This window comes from Lissotriton helveticus, chromosome 6 (assembly GCF_964261635.1).
Source record: "Lissotriton helveticus chromosome 6, aLisHel1.1, whole genome shotgun sequence".
In the NCBI taxonomy this organism is placed as follows: Eukaryota; Metazoa; Chordata; class Amphibia; order Caudata; family Salamandridae; genus Lissotriton; species Lissotriton helveticus.
Window position 1 is genome coordinate 327,478,316 of NC_136067.1, and position 17,005 is coordinate 327,495,320.

Here is a 17,005-nt window from a genome sequence, read left to right on the forward strand (position 1 = left end):
AGCAACAACGCGGGACAGGAGGCAAGCAACAACGCGGGACAGGAGACAAGCAACAACGCGGGACAGGAGGCAAGCAACAACGCAGGGCAGGAGGCAAGCAACAACGCAGGGCAGGAGGCAAGCAACAACGCGGGGCAGGAGGCAAGCAACAACGCGGGGCAGGAGGCAAGCAACAACGCGGGGCGGAAGGCTAGCAACAACGCGAGGCGGAAGGCTAGCAACAACGCGAGGCGGAAGGCTAGCAACAACGCGGGGCAGAAGGCTAGCAACAACGCGGGGCGGGAGGCTAGCAACAACGCGGGGCGGGAGGCTAGCAACAACGCGGGGCGGGAGGCTAGCAACAACGCGGGGCGGGAGGCTAGCAACAACGCGGGGCGGGAGGCTAGCAACAACGCGGGGCGGGAGGCTAGCAACAACGCGGGGCGGGAGGCTAGCAACAACGCGGGGCGGGAGGCTAGCAACAACGCGGGGCGGGAGGCTAGCAACAACGCGGGGCGGGAGGCTAGCAACAACGCGGGGCGGGAGGCTAGCAACAACGCGGGGCGGGAGGCTAGCAACAACGCGGGGCGGGAGGCTAGCAACAACGCGGGGCGGGAGGCTAGCAACAACGCGGGGAGGGAGGCCAGCAACAACGCGGGGAGGGAGGCCAGCAACAACGCGGGGAGGGAGGCCAGCAACAACGCGGGGAGGGAGGCCAGCAACAACGCGGGGAGGGAGGCCAGCAACAACGCGGGGAGGGAGGCCAGCAACAACGCGGGGAGGGAGGCCAGCAACAACACGGGGCAGGAGGCCAGCATCAACGCAGGGCAGGAGGCCAGCATCAGCGCAGGGCAGGAGGCCAGCATCAACGCAGGGCAGGAGGCCAGCATCAACGCAGGGCAGGAGGCCAGCATCAACGCAGGGCAGGAGGCCAGCATCAACGCAGGGCAGGAGGCCAGCATCAACGCAGGGCAGGAGGCCAGCAGCAACGCAGGTCAGGAGGCAAGCAAAAACGCAGGGCAGGAGGCAAGCAACAACGCAGGGCAGGAGGCAAGCAACAATGCGGGCGGGATGCAAGCAACAACGCGGGTTGGGAGGCAAGCAACAACGCGGGCGGGAGGCAAGCAACAACGCGGACGGGAGGCAAGCAACAACGCGGGCGGGAGGCAAGCAACAACCCAAGGTGGGAGGCCAGCAACAATACAGGCTTGAAGAAAGCAACACAGCACGACGGGGGCAACCAACAACGCAGGGCGGGGGCAACCAACAGCATGGGGCATAACAGAGAGTTGGGGGCAAGGAACAACACGAAGAGAGGGACAGGAGGGTGGGTGGCAAAAAGCAAAAGGGAGCAGAAAGGGTGGGTGGCTGCAAACAGTAACACGGAGTGGGACATGGCAAGCAATAACTAAGAGTACAACAGAGAACAGATGGGTGGTCAGAGTGCAATGGAGGGTGGGTGGGGACAAACAACAACACAAACCACAAGGTAATGTGGGTACAGGCAGTGGGTGGGGGCAAGCAATAATTGAGTGGGACAGAAGCACATGGGTAAGAGATAGCCACAGTGGGGTTGAGGTAAGAAGGATAGGAGGCAGACTGCCAGCAAACACATGCACTCTTTTGGAGTGCTTCAACTAAGAGAAAAAAGTAGAGTTGAAAGCAAGAGAAGTGCAATGACACAAGTACTTTGGCCATGCTCCAGGGGAGGGACAACGACATGAAGAGAAAGTGAAGTCGGCAAACGCTGAACAAAGAGAAGCAAGAAAATAAGAGTGACAATGAAACAACCAATCGGTAGGCTCCAAGCCCACTGCAGGCTAACAAAACATCTCACAAGTGACTACACATGCTGCCTCAGGCGAGATCTAAAAAGTAGGCTACATAGCAGGACTGTGTTTCTTGAATCCATTCACAATGGCATCACAGTACGACCCAAGCCTGGAATTTAGTGACAGAAGAGCAAACAGTGAAACCTGCATGACCAATAACAAATTACGTGTCCATAGATAAACTGAAAATGAATAATGCAGCGAGTGTAAAGCGATAATGCTTATTGTGGTTTCCGATTCTAATGCCACAGCAGCTGCAAAAGTAAAAACAATAGCAAAAGTAAAACAATAAAAACAATCACAAATACTGTGACTTTTAGAGCACCATGCACTTACTCCTGGTCAAAGAATACAGTCTAAGCTACTCCTAAGTAACCCTGGGTGTAATACTATGCTACGCTCGCGGAGCGTGCGTAGTTTGCGCTACTACGCGCTACGCGAATTGCACGTAGCACATTGCAAAAGCACGTAGCGTAGCAGGCATTTTTTGCTTGCTTGCAGTCCTCAACGTCAAGTTGGCGACAGCGAGCGAGCAAAATCAACATCCCGGCGAGACTTTTTCCTCGTCTGCGATCAGCAACATCAAGTTGCCGATCGAGTGCGTGGAAAATAAACCTCCCGGCGAGATTCTCAATGCGGGGAGGTGAGGTTTCTCATTGCGAGTGGTCGCGTATGCTCGCGACCGCTCGCGATGAGAAACTACCAGTCCGCGTTAAGAAAGCTGCCACTCGAGTACAAATCTACTCGAGTGGCAGAAAACGACCGCTTGCACTGTGCAAGATGCTATTTGCAATGATTGCACAGTGCGGACAAGCATCCGGCACTGTGCAATCAGTGTGAACAGCATTTTTCCTACCGCACTATGCAGTTCACGTAGCATAGCACTACTACGCGTACTACGCCCAGAAGTTACTCCTAAGCCACATTCGAAACAACAGTTACTTACTTAATGTCCGTCCATATTGTCATGGGGTGGGTGGAATTTGCGTAATCGCATTACGCAAATCTCCGCAAAACGGTAAAAAATCTCCGCGAACACGCAGAATTTCCGCAAACATACGGAATTGCTTGTTCGCGATGCTTTTTTCCTTTTTGCAATTGCTGTTTGCGTGCTCGGGGGGAAATATCTTGCAAACACGCATTTTGAGAACGCGAACAAGCAAAAAAGTTTGCGATGTCGCAGACCGCAGAATTTTGGGCAATTTTGCGTTCTCCGCGGAACGTGAAATTACCCAAATGGCACGAGCGGAACGGAATTTGCCGCACAGGCCTAGTGTCTTTGTAGGACCAGAATATAGGAGTTTGTAAACTCACTGTTTCTTTCAGCAACTGCTGGCCAGGTATTGAAGTAGACAACTCAAAAAAACAGTTCCTTATATTAAATAAGATTTTTTGGGTAAAGCCAGAAAGACACAAAAAAGGAATTTAAAAAGTAAAGTCATGTAATTGCTATTTATTTTCATAAACATGAGGTATTTCAAAGTGCTATAAGATGCAGCACTAAATGTACATCGTTTGAAAAGAAATGAAACCCAGAACTTAGCTCAGAGTCAGTTCTGCGCCGCAAACATTAACAAATACATTAACAGGAAGAAACAGGCTAGGAGAAGGCATATATAAGTAAATTTCTTTACAAAAGTTCTTAGTTCAAAAAGTGATGAAGTAAGATCTACTCAAAACTTCCACAACTCATTTTCATACGAAAATATAAGTATCAAATTTTAGTTATGTATCAGCATCATACTAAAGTTATACGGGCAGTGTAAGAATTAGTACAGTACATAACAGAGATTAACAATATATTTGTATACAAAAAACATGCTCCTCAAACATTGAGGTATGACAGTTCTTGGATAAGAACTTCCGGTACAACAGAGACCGGATTCCAAACCCAAGACATGTACAAAAGGCAAGAGTATAAATTGTATTTACAAAGATTTTCTCAGAGGTACGAATGGCAACTGTAAATGAACACCTGAAGCACCATTAAACAAGGGAATGGATTCTTCCAACTCAAAACTACTGTGTTTGTCAACAGTAGATCGAAAATACTCACAAAATCACATTTGGAGAAAGTCATGAGATTAAAAAAAATATGAACATAACAAGGATATTCGACATTTGGCTGGCCATTAGCTCCTTGAAGAACATCCAGTTATCTGAACCTGGATACCGTTGTGTTTTGCCCCCAAGGTACAGGGGAAAGGATTTAAAGTAATCCAACATTCGTAACGTCAAAAACTCTATTCTTCCCGAAGGAATCAAAAGTGTGCAAAGTGGCAGTGACAGTCGTGGCCGGCTTAGTTTAGTAAGTCCTTGCCTCATCCATTTTCGTGAGCAACCGTTGGTGCCTGGCTTGCAATTTCTCCTTTGCCAGTAAAAGTTTTTGCTCCTCTGCCTGAAGAGAGTGTACATAGTCAGTGGCTTTTTTCAAGATGACCACTTTCGCAGCCTTCTCGTTTTTCATCAGTTCTGGCACCTGGTCCCTTAATGTGAGAAAACTGGACCTAAGGTCATTCCGTCGCTGTCGCTCCAGAATGTTGTGGTTGCGTCTACGCTCGCTGTCCTCGGAGTCAGATGATCGCGGGCTTGGGCTTTTGGACTTTGGTGGGATCATGTTTTTGATTGGGCGGGGCAGGTCAGGCTTCAGTTTTTTTTGTGGCGGGGTAACATCCTCTGTCTCACTGTAGGAAGAGGGAGCTGCGTAGTTATGCTGCTGGTGGATAGGTGCACCACGTTTCAGGATCAAATCGCTAGACTGTGTCCTTGTTGAGGCAATGGTAGTGCTCTTCGGGCGAACAGTGATGGTGAGTGTAGTGACTGGCTTGGCAGATAAAGAACGTCTTTTCTCTACCGTCACAACATCAATTTCCTCCTCGTCATCAACCTCATCTTCGTCATCTTCCTCATCATCTGAAACAAAAATGAGATAAATAGGTTAATGAACTACTAATGAAATAAGAAAAGGAGGTGGCAGTGATCAATCAATTTTTTAAGTGTTTACAGTTTTTAATGTAACTCTTCCCTTGGCGTGTAATAAAGATAGTACAACGGTGATGCTGGGAAATGGGGATAACATGATATGTACTTAGCCAGATGCATCATAAACTAAGATGATGTACTTAGAGCTTCACAAATCAAACCATTGTATTTAAGCGTGGAACAAAGGGCGATGAAGGTAACTATATATATATATATATATATATATATATATATATATATATATATATATATATATATATATATATATATATATATATATATATATATTCGTCAAAACCAAAAACACAACCAGGAAGGCACAGATCTACAAATTTAGAAAACTACATTCAATGTTCCTCAGTACAAAGATGCCATCAACTCCTGGATTTGGAGTGAGAATCCAAGATAAATGGCCTTTGGGATTGTGGAGTAAGCCTCATGGTTTATGGCTTCCTCCCCTCCTCAACCCCCTCCCCTCTTACGCCTGTCCAGTGTTCCTTCACACATCAGAACATTCATAGTGGTTGGTATCATGAAATGGCATAAGCTGAACTCCAAACTGCACGACAAAAAAAAAAAACACATCCACACATCACACTTCACAAATGTTAACCACTGAAAGGTGGCATTTTTCCACAATAGTGTACGAGGAGAGCGTGGAGGATTACGTTAAATCCAAAGGCTGTTCCAGTAAGATTTAGGAATACACTCACAAACCTGGAATACATCTTATCCGTGACCTAAAGCTGCCGGGGAAAAGTAGACAATTGGCGGGTTTGTTCAGAGGTAGAACATGGAGCGGTTCCAGGCTGCAGGGCGCTGTAAGCCCAGGTTTTGACTCGCTGCCAAGATGACAGCTGTTGAGAGGAAGTGCTTCCTCATTCAAAGCTGTCAGGGCGCAGACACATTAAAGGGGCAGGCGGCGGCTGCTCATTAAATGCATCAGACATCTATGTATTAACATAAAGGGCCAAGGATGCAGCTCCCTTTTATTCGTGCTAAGAAAAACACAGGGTTAAAGGTAATTTGTGGCATTGTGCAATGGAAGCATGCTTCGATCTAAGCCTGTTCGCAAACAATAATTAAGGATGCTTTCTTATTTGTGACTTGCTGCGTTCTGTGCTTGCAGAACGCTATATTTCGTCGATAGGTATATTTCTAGAAGACACACTTGCTCTCTTTTTTTTACACCCTCAACCGCAGTACTTGGAGAGGTGCCTTTCTGGAATGCCCATAAGTGGAAAACACAACTAACACCACCTCTAACAGTGATAAAGGCACTCAGAACTTCTTCAAAGAGGGTTCAAATATGACGACGGGGAAGGGGGCCGCAGTTGACTTTTTTTTAATGTATTTTCCATTGGATTGGCTTGTTATTTTCCCGAAATAACCTCGCCGAGATCTGTCCTCTGAATTGTGTTTAATTCTATTTCACTGTGCCAATAAACCCCATCTTAGCTGCATTCGCCCGTCTGCTACTCGAAATCCCGCTGATCCGGCATCTGTTCCCTGTAACTGGCATGATAGGATTACACTTAGATATAGCGCCGTCTGCTTTATCAGCTGCTGCCCTGGAAGGTATGAGGAAAGGCAATGAAACCTTGTCAGGGAGCAGGCTGCGGCGGAGCAGAGGGTGGCATGCTGCCCTCTGCCGGCCAGAGAGCGACATATACACACACACACACACACACACTAGCCAACGCCGGACACCCCCCACCGCCCCCCTACTACAGCAGTTATGTAACAGCAGCAGTCACACAACAGTCCTACCACCGTCCTACAGCCTCTTCTGCAAACACTCAACGCCTGAGGCGACAAACGGGGCATCCTGCCTGGCCAGGCCACACTCCAAGTAAGCCTAAATCTGTGACCCGAAAAGACCTAGGTATCCCGTCCTACTAAGGATGGTCGCGCACTGCCCCTACTACAGGCATAGGGGGATCAACACTGTACCCATCTCAGTTAAATATAGAGTAGGAGGCTACGTTATTTACGTGTCAACGACGATTGTGATTTATTACACAACAAAGTGTCTGCTTTAATTCCTGGGTTAAGACAACGCCGACAGGGGAGTCATGCGCTGGGATGCCTCAGAATAGCCATGCGCTATACAAGAACGTATTCATTTCATTTCATTCATCTGCCCTGCACCTGTATTGCACAGATACCTTGTGTGTCACTGGGGTACCAACCAAGAAGGAGATCACCAATTACTGCCCGTTTGTCACTAGGATCCTAGTCTTGCATACATCTTACCACAGTTTTTGAGGCACATGCTAAGGCATATATTTGGTAAATGGCATTTACAAAGCGGGCTGAGCCACGCGTGTTATTTCAACGCAAGCGGAACAACACTTGCCTGAACCACGCATGTGCCCTAAACACGCAAGGCAGTCAGCGGTCAAGATGTGCTGATGGACGGGGAGTGGAACAGGAAGGACCAGGATGCAGCCTGGTAAGTGGGGCTGGGTCCGGGTTTTGGGGGAGGAGGAGGTGGTGGTGGTGGCAGTAGTTTTCAGGGTGGGGGGGCTGGGGTAGTTTTTTTTTTTGAGTAGGGTTTTAGGGCTCAAGGTGGGGAGTCGGGTAGTTTTAACCACTTGGCTGCGGCGGTAATTCTGCCGCAGTGCTAGGGGGGAGGGGGGCCGCGCAGCACCGCCATGCTCGTGACTGAACCACTCCGTCACGAGCCTCGGGCACGCTGTGCTTGTGACGGAGTGGTTCCGTCACGGCCCCGCCCGCTCAATAGAACACGCTGCTCAGGCGCGGCGGCCGGGCCGTGACGGAACCACTCCGTCACCAGCACAGCGCGTCCGTGGCTGGTGCCCGGTTTTTCTGTCACCAGCTTCGATGGTGTTAAGGCAGGGGCGGGGTTTATTGCAGGGCCGGAGAATCATGTTTTGGTGCGCAGGGCTAGGGGTATGCACTTTACCACATGTATCCCTCTACCAATAATGCCTTTACAACAAAATTTGTTGTAAAAGGCATGCGTGGTAAATGTGCGGTCGTGGTTCACACTGCCTTGTCTAGGCATGCGTTGTTAAGGCGTGGGTGTATCATACAGCCCATATATTTTGGCCTCAATCATTTGCAACAAAGTCTAATCAATGAAAAAATACTTCATTTACACATTCTCCTCTTTCATCTCTGCTCACTCTGCTAGCCAACCTCGGTTTCCTCCCTCCTACACATGGTTGCACTCAGTGTAGCGCAACACACAGTTCTCCTTCTGGAACCTCAAGTCCATGCACATTGCATCAGGACACATCACATGCCCCTCTAAAACAGCGACCCTGTATCCACAGAGATGGAGTTAGTACCGAAACAGAGTTTGCTCAGGCTCAAAAATCCTATCTACACCGAAGCTTACATCGCCCCCTCAACTCACCTTTCCTAGATATGCAAAATATCTCCCAAATCTTTAAAGATCTCAAACACCCAAGGCCTCATCTTGCAACACTAGTTAAAGCAACTTTACTTAAATAGAGCCTGGAGCACGTCAATGACAGAAAGGAAGAGAGATAATGCTTCCACTCTGAAATCAGGGATGGGAAAATTCTCACAAGGAACTTGATGTAATCCTCCCTACTCAAAACACAAGTGCATTCCTACCAAGACCAACACTCTTAAGCTTGATACAGTGAATGATGGAACAACTGGGTATTCCCACCCCTCCAACCCAAAAATGTGCACAACTTTCATAAGCCAGACTCTATTTTATGGATCTACAACACACAGAAGAAAACATCTGACACAAACGCTGCAGGGCTTTATGAGTGTATAGTACACCTAGGAAGGCAAAAACACCAGTGTTCGTGGAACTGCAACATCTTAGCATGCAGAGGTTCGGAAATAAGTAGGCCTGGGCAGAATTTCAATTACACCGGGGTAATTTTGGTAATTCTGAGCGACTCTTTGATGCAGAATTATCTATAACACGATTACTCCTGCTGGCATAATTAAAACGTAATGGGGGAGGGGTGTGGGGGAATCCTACAGCAAAAGTACATTTAGCAAGTGCAAGAGGCAGCTAGTGCTCGCTATTCACATTCTGCTGCACTTAGTGCTATTTCTCAGTACAAAATGTATCCTCATGTCAATTTTGGACGCAATGGGGCATTCTGCACTAAGAATATAGCTCTAAATGCTGGAAGTAAGTGGGGGGAAAATCTTACCCCAGGAGTACATTTAGCAAGCCCGAGCAGCTGCTCGAGCTTGACATTCGTGTTTTGTTGCATTTAGGGCTATTTCTTCGTGCACAATGCATCCTTGCGTCCATTTTGGATGCGAAGGGGCATTTTGTGTTATTAGAACTAAACACGATATTACTCTTCTCATGTATCCTGCCTAATCTTGCAGAATTCTTAGGTAATTCTGCGCGATTACACTACATGGAATTAATTACACAAGTTACGCCCACTCCTAGAAATAAGCCCCATTCCCCTCATTGTAAATATGAAAAAACAACCCAAATTATTAGCCCTGAAACCCTGGAATCACAGTGTTCCCATGTCATACAACTATCTTGTATACCTCATTACTGACAAAACGTGTAAATCCAGTTTGCCACAGAGCTACCTCAAGGCACCTCAAACTTCACCCAGCATTGACACGGAGTACTATTTACTCAAACAGCCATCTCATGCAATAACCGACCTTCAAGGGCAGTGCATGCCAACTTGCACTGAGTGGAATCTCTGGTCCACTCTACGCTGGAGACAATGCATCTCTCAATTAACCTCGTCTCAATGCCCCTGCCTTAAAGCCAAGTGCAAAACAACACTCCGATCCACCTCACGTCTCTCAAACTTTTATAAGAACACAGCATAACTAAACAAAAACACAGCAGAGCCACTTAAATTCCTTGGAGAATATCATTCCCACAAATCACCACTTAAGAGCACTATCTACAGTTTAACCCAAACAAAAAGGCATAGTATCTTAACCAATCCTGGCAAAAAAAACTCTTACAGTCTTGAAAAAAAGACACATTGCAACCCAAGGAGCTACCCCAACAGCCTAGAAGTAAAATAAGCATTGGTAAAACATCCGGGTTCTCCATTATGACCCATGGACCTTTGTAAGGCAATCCAAAATGGCCACATTCAACAGATCCACCTCTTCTCTAAAAGACAGATCTCACTAATTAAAATGAGGATTTCCTCAATGAAGATATGTGTTGCCCGAAGAGACATTCCTCTTTTCTTTATGTATGAGATGTTAGCAAGTAATCAGTCCTAATGTATAAAACAAGTAATCAAGTAAGAATGTACAGTGATTCAACTAGCTGTCAGAAAACCTCCACTGAATGACATTAGCCAAGCATAATTTATGCAGTTATGCGTGATCAAATTAGTGAAACGGTTAGGGATTATGGTTAGAAGCTAAACAAATCACACCAGTGTCCAACCTATTGCATAAGGAACCACTTTTCAGAAGCCAGTAAGATCCTGGTATTGGCTTTCAGTGATGCAATGGGACCATGTAAAACTAACCTGTCTAGCATATAAATGACAGCCCTACTGTTCAACTTTATCCCAACATAAAAGCTAGTGGTAGGATTGGATTTAAATTTTGTAGAGAGCGACATATGCATAAAAGCATTTTGGTGCTGCCTATAGTAAGGAGGAGGAAACTCGCATATAAGAAGTCTACAGGAATAGAGTAAACAATCAAGTTTTTTGTGACTTTCTAAAAGCAAGAAAGTTAGATTGATTCCTCAGGTACTCTAGTATATGATTACAGAGGTGGGAGGTGGCATAGAGCAGCTTCTACCTCCCTAGGAGGATTTGTGAATAAAAAGGGACGGATACTTTTTTGCTGTGGCTGAGTGAAGCGATCTATTTAGAGTGCATTAGGAACATTTGTTTTTAGAGAAATCAGGGCCATGATGGTAAAATGATTTATGCGTTATACAGAGAGCCTTAAAAGCAACTCTCTTTTTATTAAGGGGTAGCCAGTGGAGTTCTTCTCTGGTTTTGGAGACCGGTTCAAATTTGTTGATCTTTTTTAGAACACGGATTGCTGCATTTTGCAGTCTTTGAGGTCATCCCAAAACACCCTGCTGGGCTCTAGCAGATGGCATTGCAGTAGTCTAACTGTGATAGTGCCAGAGAGATGACCAATGTTTTTGCAAGTTGGATGGTAGGAAAGGGAGAATTTTCCACAGAGTTTTTAAAATGAGGAAACAAGAAATAGTGCCCTTATCAAGCAATGGTCATGCCAGCACACAGACCGCTTGTACGATATAATAAACTACACATGTACACCTATTCAAGTATTCTTCATAACATTAGTGCCAGACCTCTACTGGGTAGGGCCCGCCATTAGGTTAGAAACATCAAGGCATATAGGGGACTTGGAGGGACGGATGATGGTGCAGAGATGACACTCACCGGAGTCACTAGGGCTGCTGTCCTCTTCTTCCACAGAATTACTGGTGCCCACCTTCCCACTGACGCGGTTTGGATCTGTGGTGGCTGTCACACTACTGCTGATGTTCACCACAATGGGGGGCGTGCCACTGCTGCTGGTTGTGGTCAGGGCTGGCGCCACTGCCTCCTCCTTGTGGACAGGGAAAGGAAAAACTGTGGTAGGCTCCAGGCAGCGAGTGGGCGGGTCCCGAACAGGCGGACAGGAAGTGGCAGGTTGTGTCCCAGCCCGGCCTGCCCCCAATTTTTCATTGACTGCCCGCTCCAACTTCTCACGTGCGGAGAAGCAGCTCCACATGCAGTCCTGGATGATGATGGACTTGAGGTTCAGTTCCATGGCTCCCCCAAAGAGATCCCAGTCAGGGTGGGCGGTGCCCCCTTCCAACAGTTCACCCTCCAGTGGAAGCAACAACTCGGAGGCCCAGTCTAGTTGGTCGCCCATGCCACCTGCTTGCATCCCCCCAGCCCTGCTGGGGGAGAGGGGTGGTGTAGGCAATAACTGGAATTTCTTCCATATGTCCTCCCCTGGGGGCCCGCTGCACAGGTAAAAATCATCCTCGTCCGGGTAGAAGCAGGGTTGTAGGCAGTCAAACTCCAAGTCCGGGTTCTTGCAGGCCACCCCTGGCATTCTCTGGCAGCAATTATCCCACAGTTAAGGCAGGTACAGATCCGGGGACTGCAGGTGACCCAGAACCTAGAAAAAAATACACAGGCACCGTCAGACTTGACACTATCAATCCAATACTGCAACCTGATGGCTGAATGCAGTCATTATTAGTGTGATACAATTTTGTATGAGTACTAAAAAACCTCCTCCCAACACAGGCCACCCACCAACACTTTACTGTAATGATCAATTTGATACAGATAATTCTATCCACTAATCTAATACTGACCGTGATGGCAATTTTAATGCATATCACTGGCGTCCACCAAATCTAATATAGAACTAATGTAAGTACTGAAGGGATCATTCAACTACGTATGTATGTGTCTTTCGTACACAGTGAACATACAATATAAGACGTTCCTTCGCTTTGAAGAGAGGCACTGAGGACTACCAGAAACAACAAGGGTCAATACAAAAACTGGCCTGCATAAACACAATACTGACCATGTCATCCACTTAACCAACAAGGGTACCACAACTCAAAAGATATGAAAGGCAACTGCGACCCACAAATCCAACAGAGGCAAGAAACACAAACCTGCAAACATTGTAATGATCAACTAACAAAGACAGTGCCATCCACTAAATCCAAAACAAGCACTAAACATTTCAATCTAATACAGGTAATGGCACCCATCAAACCAGCAACCCACCACACACCAGGTAGTTAATAAAGGGACTGTCACCCAACAATCCAACACTACCATCATGGTAAGAGACATTAAGCCAAATTGTGAAAAGCCAGACACCACATTATAGTGGCTGAACAACCACCGGATATGAGCATGCGCACTAAATAAAGATAGATGTTGCGAGACATACAAGTGGGGCAAGCACTAAACCAGCATACCCTGCCAGACATAAACCAGCACAGTACTATAAAAATATATGCACACTGCCAGGGTTCGAACCAGTTAAGGCACTAAAGTAAATGCAGCCAGTGCCAGATACTAGACCAGCAAACGCATTACACAGCTGCCGGCACTGCTACACAAAATCAGTACAGGCACTTAACAGCCATAAGCAATAATGATAGCAGAGAACATGCACTAACCAAACTCAAGCACTAAGTACGTGCTTGCACCGCTAGACATTGCACAACGAAGTTTGGAAAAAGATTAATCAGGACATCGCTGTGCTTTAGAATTGGGATAATTTTACTGATTTCATTTTGTTTTAAAGATAGCCAGCGAGGCGAGATTCCACTGGGCTTTCGGGATTTAGAATTACGAAATCTCCCCAAGTGAAGCTCTGGTTGGCGGAGACCAAGACAGACCTCAAATAAGGTCTGCCCCGACTGAGTTCCTGTACCACCCAGAGCCTGACTCCAACTACAGACAGACTCATTCCTCGATTACGTACATCTGCCCACACACACTGCACGCACAGCTGGGCAGACAGTGCAACGCTGCTTCCACAGTGATAAAAAAAAAACCGAACATAGCAACGGGGCTGCGATTGCAGGTTGCACTGAATATTGCATATTCATGAGGTTAGTCCATACACAATTAGTCTGTCTGCGCCCCCAAACTAGATATATGTGCTCGGGTAGTGGGAGAATGTGTACACGTCGATCAACACAATCTACCAATAGTATAGTGGGTTGAGCTGCTGCTTTTGCAGTGTTTGCTTGTTAACGAGTCTTTGTTGTTCTTTCACCCCTTCTTAGAGCCCTTGCATCTTCACTCTGCCGATTCCTGGAAGACTTAGCCCCCCCCCCCCCCCGAAATTTTAATTAGCAGCCCCCCATCCTCTAAAATGTCACTCTAGTTGCGCCTCTGGTCCATGGGATGGAATACCGAGGACGCAACGTCTCTGCAAAAGGCTTGCATGGACCCTCTGCAAAGACAACCGGTACACGAAATGATGGGTGTCCTCAAAAAAGTGCCGAGCGTGCAACAGCTGATCTAGAAATGCATGCCATGTCCGCTCTAACGACAGCCAGTGCAAGCATTGCTCGCGCTAGAAAACGCCCACAGCACAAAATAAATGCACGACCAGAAAATAAAATAGCATTCAAAATAGAAACAAAATCGCCCAATGCATGCAACATCTGAAACAAAAAAATGAAATGCATAACATCTGACTGGGAGCACCTATACATTCAGCAGCGTGCAGTAACTACGGGAAAAATTATCCAATTTACAATAAATAAATAGCATCCTCTTCATCATACAACAGCCGATTGCAATAACAGACTGCTTATAGAACGCATGGCGTGAACATAGAAATATGGGTATGCTTTTAGATGTGTCAATAAACCAATATTTTACTAGATTGAATATCTGATATGAAGAGGCATTTTCGGCGTGCTGTTTCAAAAAAGTACCGACTGCATGTCAGATCTTCGTAAAGAGCAAATGCAAAACCACTACACAATCTCAAACGCTAAAATGGAATGCAACAGCTGACTAGTAAACCCACAGCGAGCACTCAACCTCAGATCAGGAAAATACTCACTGACCTGAAGAAGCGTCCTGTCAGTGCACGCAGCATCTGGTATGTAGCAAAGTCCGATCAGACAAATAACATGGTATGCAGACACTGCTGCAAATAACATCTGCTACTTCATGCAGCATACACATTGTAAAAATACAGAATGTATGCAACTACTGCATTAAACATTGACCACACGTTTACAGCATATGCACAAAAATGCTGCATGTATGCATATAATAATATGCAGTATGGGTACATAGTACAGCGCAGACCTGCACTGACATCGCGGATCATTGCAGTAAGCACAGCTGTAGTAAAACATCTTAATTCACAAATCACTATACAAGCTTAACACTCTTTCATGGACATTTATATGTATTGCTACACAGCTCCATAATGACTTGAGGAATCTTCATTGGAATAGACATCAAAACAAGAAGTGTGCGGAATAAATATGTACATATAGACATTTGGATGCCAAGTTGAAGCCTATGTGGATCGAGAGGTGCTTCGCCACACGCCTCTGGAAGAAGATATACTGGTGTTTGTAAAAGATCAGGAAAGATGATTCCCAACCATCCTGGAAGGGAGTAAAAGGCAGTGCAGGCGCTGTCTCAGTGACATGCAGAGAAGGCAGGCGGGCGCCGCTTACCTCTCTGGGGCTACTCCTGCTGCAGAAACAATCCCTAACGTGCTCACTGCTCGCCAAACTCCCAGCAGAGGAAACAAAACCAAACAGCCAAGAAAGTATCCAGCCCCCGGCTTGCCTGCTGCATCCAATCCTCGCTGCTGCCAGACACCAGACTGTCACTGGCTCGGCTTTGAAGCGGCTGAATTAAAGCAGGAGGAGGGTAAGAAAAAAAAAAATCCCACGACACACCCGGCGGTGGGTTGGGCCCTGGAGGGGGAAAGCCTGCCCCCGATCTCCATACAGAGCAGAAGGGCGGCGACAGTGCTTTTGGCGCCAAAACCCAGAGCGTTGCAGTGCAGCGGAGAGGGCTTGAGCGCTGCAGATAGAATGGCAACATTGCCTTACAAGGGGCGTGGCCTCGCGTCCACGGGCTTGAAGGGCTGTTTTCTTGTCCAAGGAGGGACGGTTAGAGGTAGCTGCTGTGCATACATGCTTTTATGCAGGAGAGCTCCGTGCACCGACTACTGTACAAGTTAAGCAAAATAAAGCAATCATATTGAAGTGAAATGAGTGACAGTGCGTTTCAGGCACCCCATTTTACGAGAGGGGGTTGTCTTTGTATTAAGAAATGTTTAAAAAGTTTACATGTTTCTCTTATTTTATGGTTCTAATTGACTTTTTGTTTACGTTAATGCGTCTCTGCGCCTCATTTTTTTTATACTTTTATCTTGTACGTTGTTTGACGTCACCGACACTCCTAAATACCACTTTCCCCAATGCAGCAATATATACAGACGTCAACTTTGGGGTTGCCGAGACACGGACCAAAGCTACTTGGGAGTAAGCGAGGTTTGGGTAGCGTTCTAAAAAGCGACTTTTTATGCCCAGAGTAAGTCCCCTGCTTGACGGGTAGTCTTTATTTTTGAAATGCATGACTGCCGCTGTCAAAACGGGCGACAGCAAACTAACTCCGCCCCCCCGTAACTGTCACACCTGGGGACAGGTTCGTTACTGGTAAGTCTTAGTGGGACGCATTGACTGCAACTCAGCTGTTATCACATGATTAAGTTGTAGTTGGACAAACTCCCTAAGCTTCGAACGTCCTTATCTCTGAAGTGCTCCCCACTGGGGTAGAGCGGCTCAGCTACTGCCCCGGCCTCCGCTCGCTCCGGGAGGGGGTGTGTGAGACGCGGTACATTTATAGGATTGGGCAGAGGGGGGTGGTAGGGTTGGGGCAGAGTCACTCGCATACGAGTCCTCCGCCTCAACCACCAGGCAGTTTCCGACGCTCCGGAGACCTTGGTCTGCGTCAGCCCGCACACGGAGCTCCGAGGCGCGCTGGGTGAGCTTCGCCCGTCTCGCGCAGTTTGTAAATAAATATCAGCGGCCTGAGCGGAGGCGCCACCGCGCGGACACTGCACGCAAGTGCGCGAGGCACCAACGGCAGCCCAGCAGCCGTTCCAAAGAACCAGCAGGTTAGGGCTCACCCAAAACAGTCATGCTTCGGTCTCCTCGTTTTCCCAGGTGCAGACAATTTAGTTTTCTACGGGTATAGCCGTAGACGCATCTCTAGTTAATTTTTATGAAGACCCTGTTAATTGTGTAAGCGCATAAGGAAACTGCCTGCCCTCCAAATGGATTTGAACGCGCCCTTGCAGAGGTGCAATGTCCGATACGAAAATCAACATAATTATTACATTAGGTTCTGTAGAGTACTGTCATGATTCTGCTGAAAAGGTAATCGTTTTGAGCTGCAATGTTACACTATTTTTTAAACGGAGAGAAATGTATCGTATAATTGTAAATACAAAAAATGGATGAAGAGGGAAGTTGGAGCAAAAAGAGCAGATTTGTCATATTTTCACGCAAGCTTGTGTGGGAAAGGACAGGAATGCACCATACTTACCATTATTAAGTGCATTACCATTATTAAGCGCATTCCTATCCTTTCCTAGCTCTGGCGCACTTTTGGCTACCTAGCGCCAACACAGATATCAATGCGTCATGTTGTAGGCTGGATTGTTTTTGTGCAGGAGGGGACACT

At 46.9% G+C, this 17,005-nt stretch overlaps 1 protein-coding gene across 2 annotated transcripts; it reads right to left on the minus strand.

The window, feature by feature from the left end:
* Positions 1 to 3,249: 3,249 nt before the first annotated feature.
* MYCN (MYCN proto-oncogene, bHLH transcription factor) lies at positions 3,250 to 16,335 on the minus strand. Of its 2 annotated transcripts, none has more exons than XM_078647771.1 (3): positions 14,983 to 16,335; positions 11,186 to 11,915; positions 3,250 to 4,724 (listed from the first exon to the last, which is right to left on the minus strand). In XM_078647771.1, the coding sequence occupies exons 2-3, from the start codon at positions 11,847 to 11,849 to the stop codon at positions 4,117 to 4,119; spliced, it is 1,272 nt and encodes a 423-aa protein (XP_078503897.1). In that variant the 5' UTR covers positions 11,850 to 11,915; positions 14,983 to 16,335; the 3' UTR covers positions 3,250 to 4,116. The 2 variants fall into 2 exon arrangements, with proteins under 2 accessions (XP_078503897.1, XP_078503898.1); XM_078647772.1 differs by having other exon boundaries at positions 14,356 to 16,335.
* Positions 16,336 to 17,005: the final 670 nt, after the last annotated feature.

Excerpts from the sequence above, each read along its gene's own strand:
- MYCN (XM_078647771.1), bottom strand. The coding sequence starts at position 11,849 with ATGCCAGGGGTGGCCTGCAAGAACCCGGACTTGGAGTTTGACTGCCTA. Across the intron at positions 4,725-11,185 it reads CAGCAGCCCTAGTGACTCCG|ATGATGAGGAAGATGACGAA; the intron begins GTGAGTGTCATC and ends TTTTTGTTTCAG.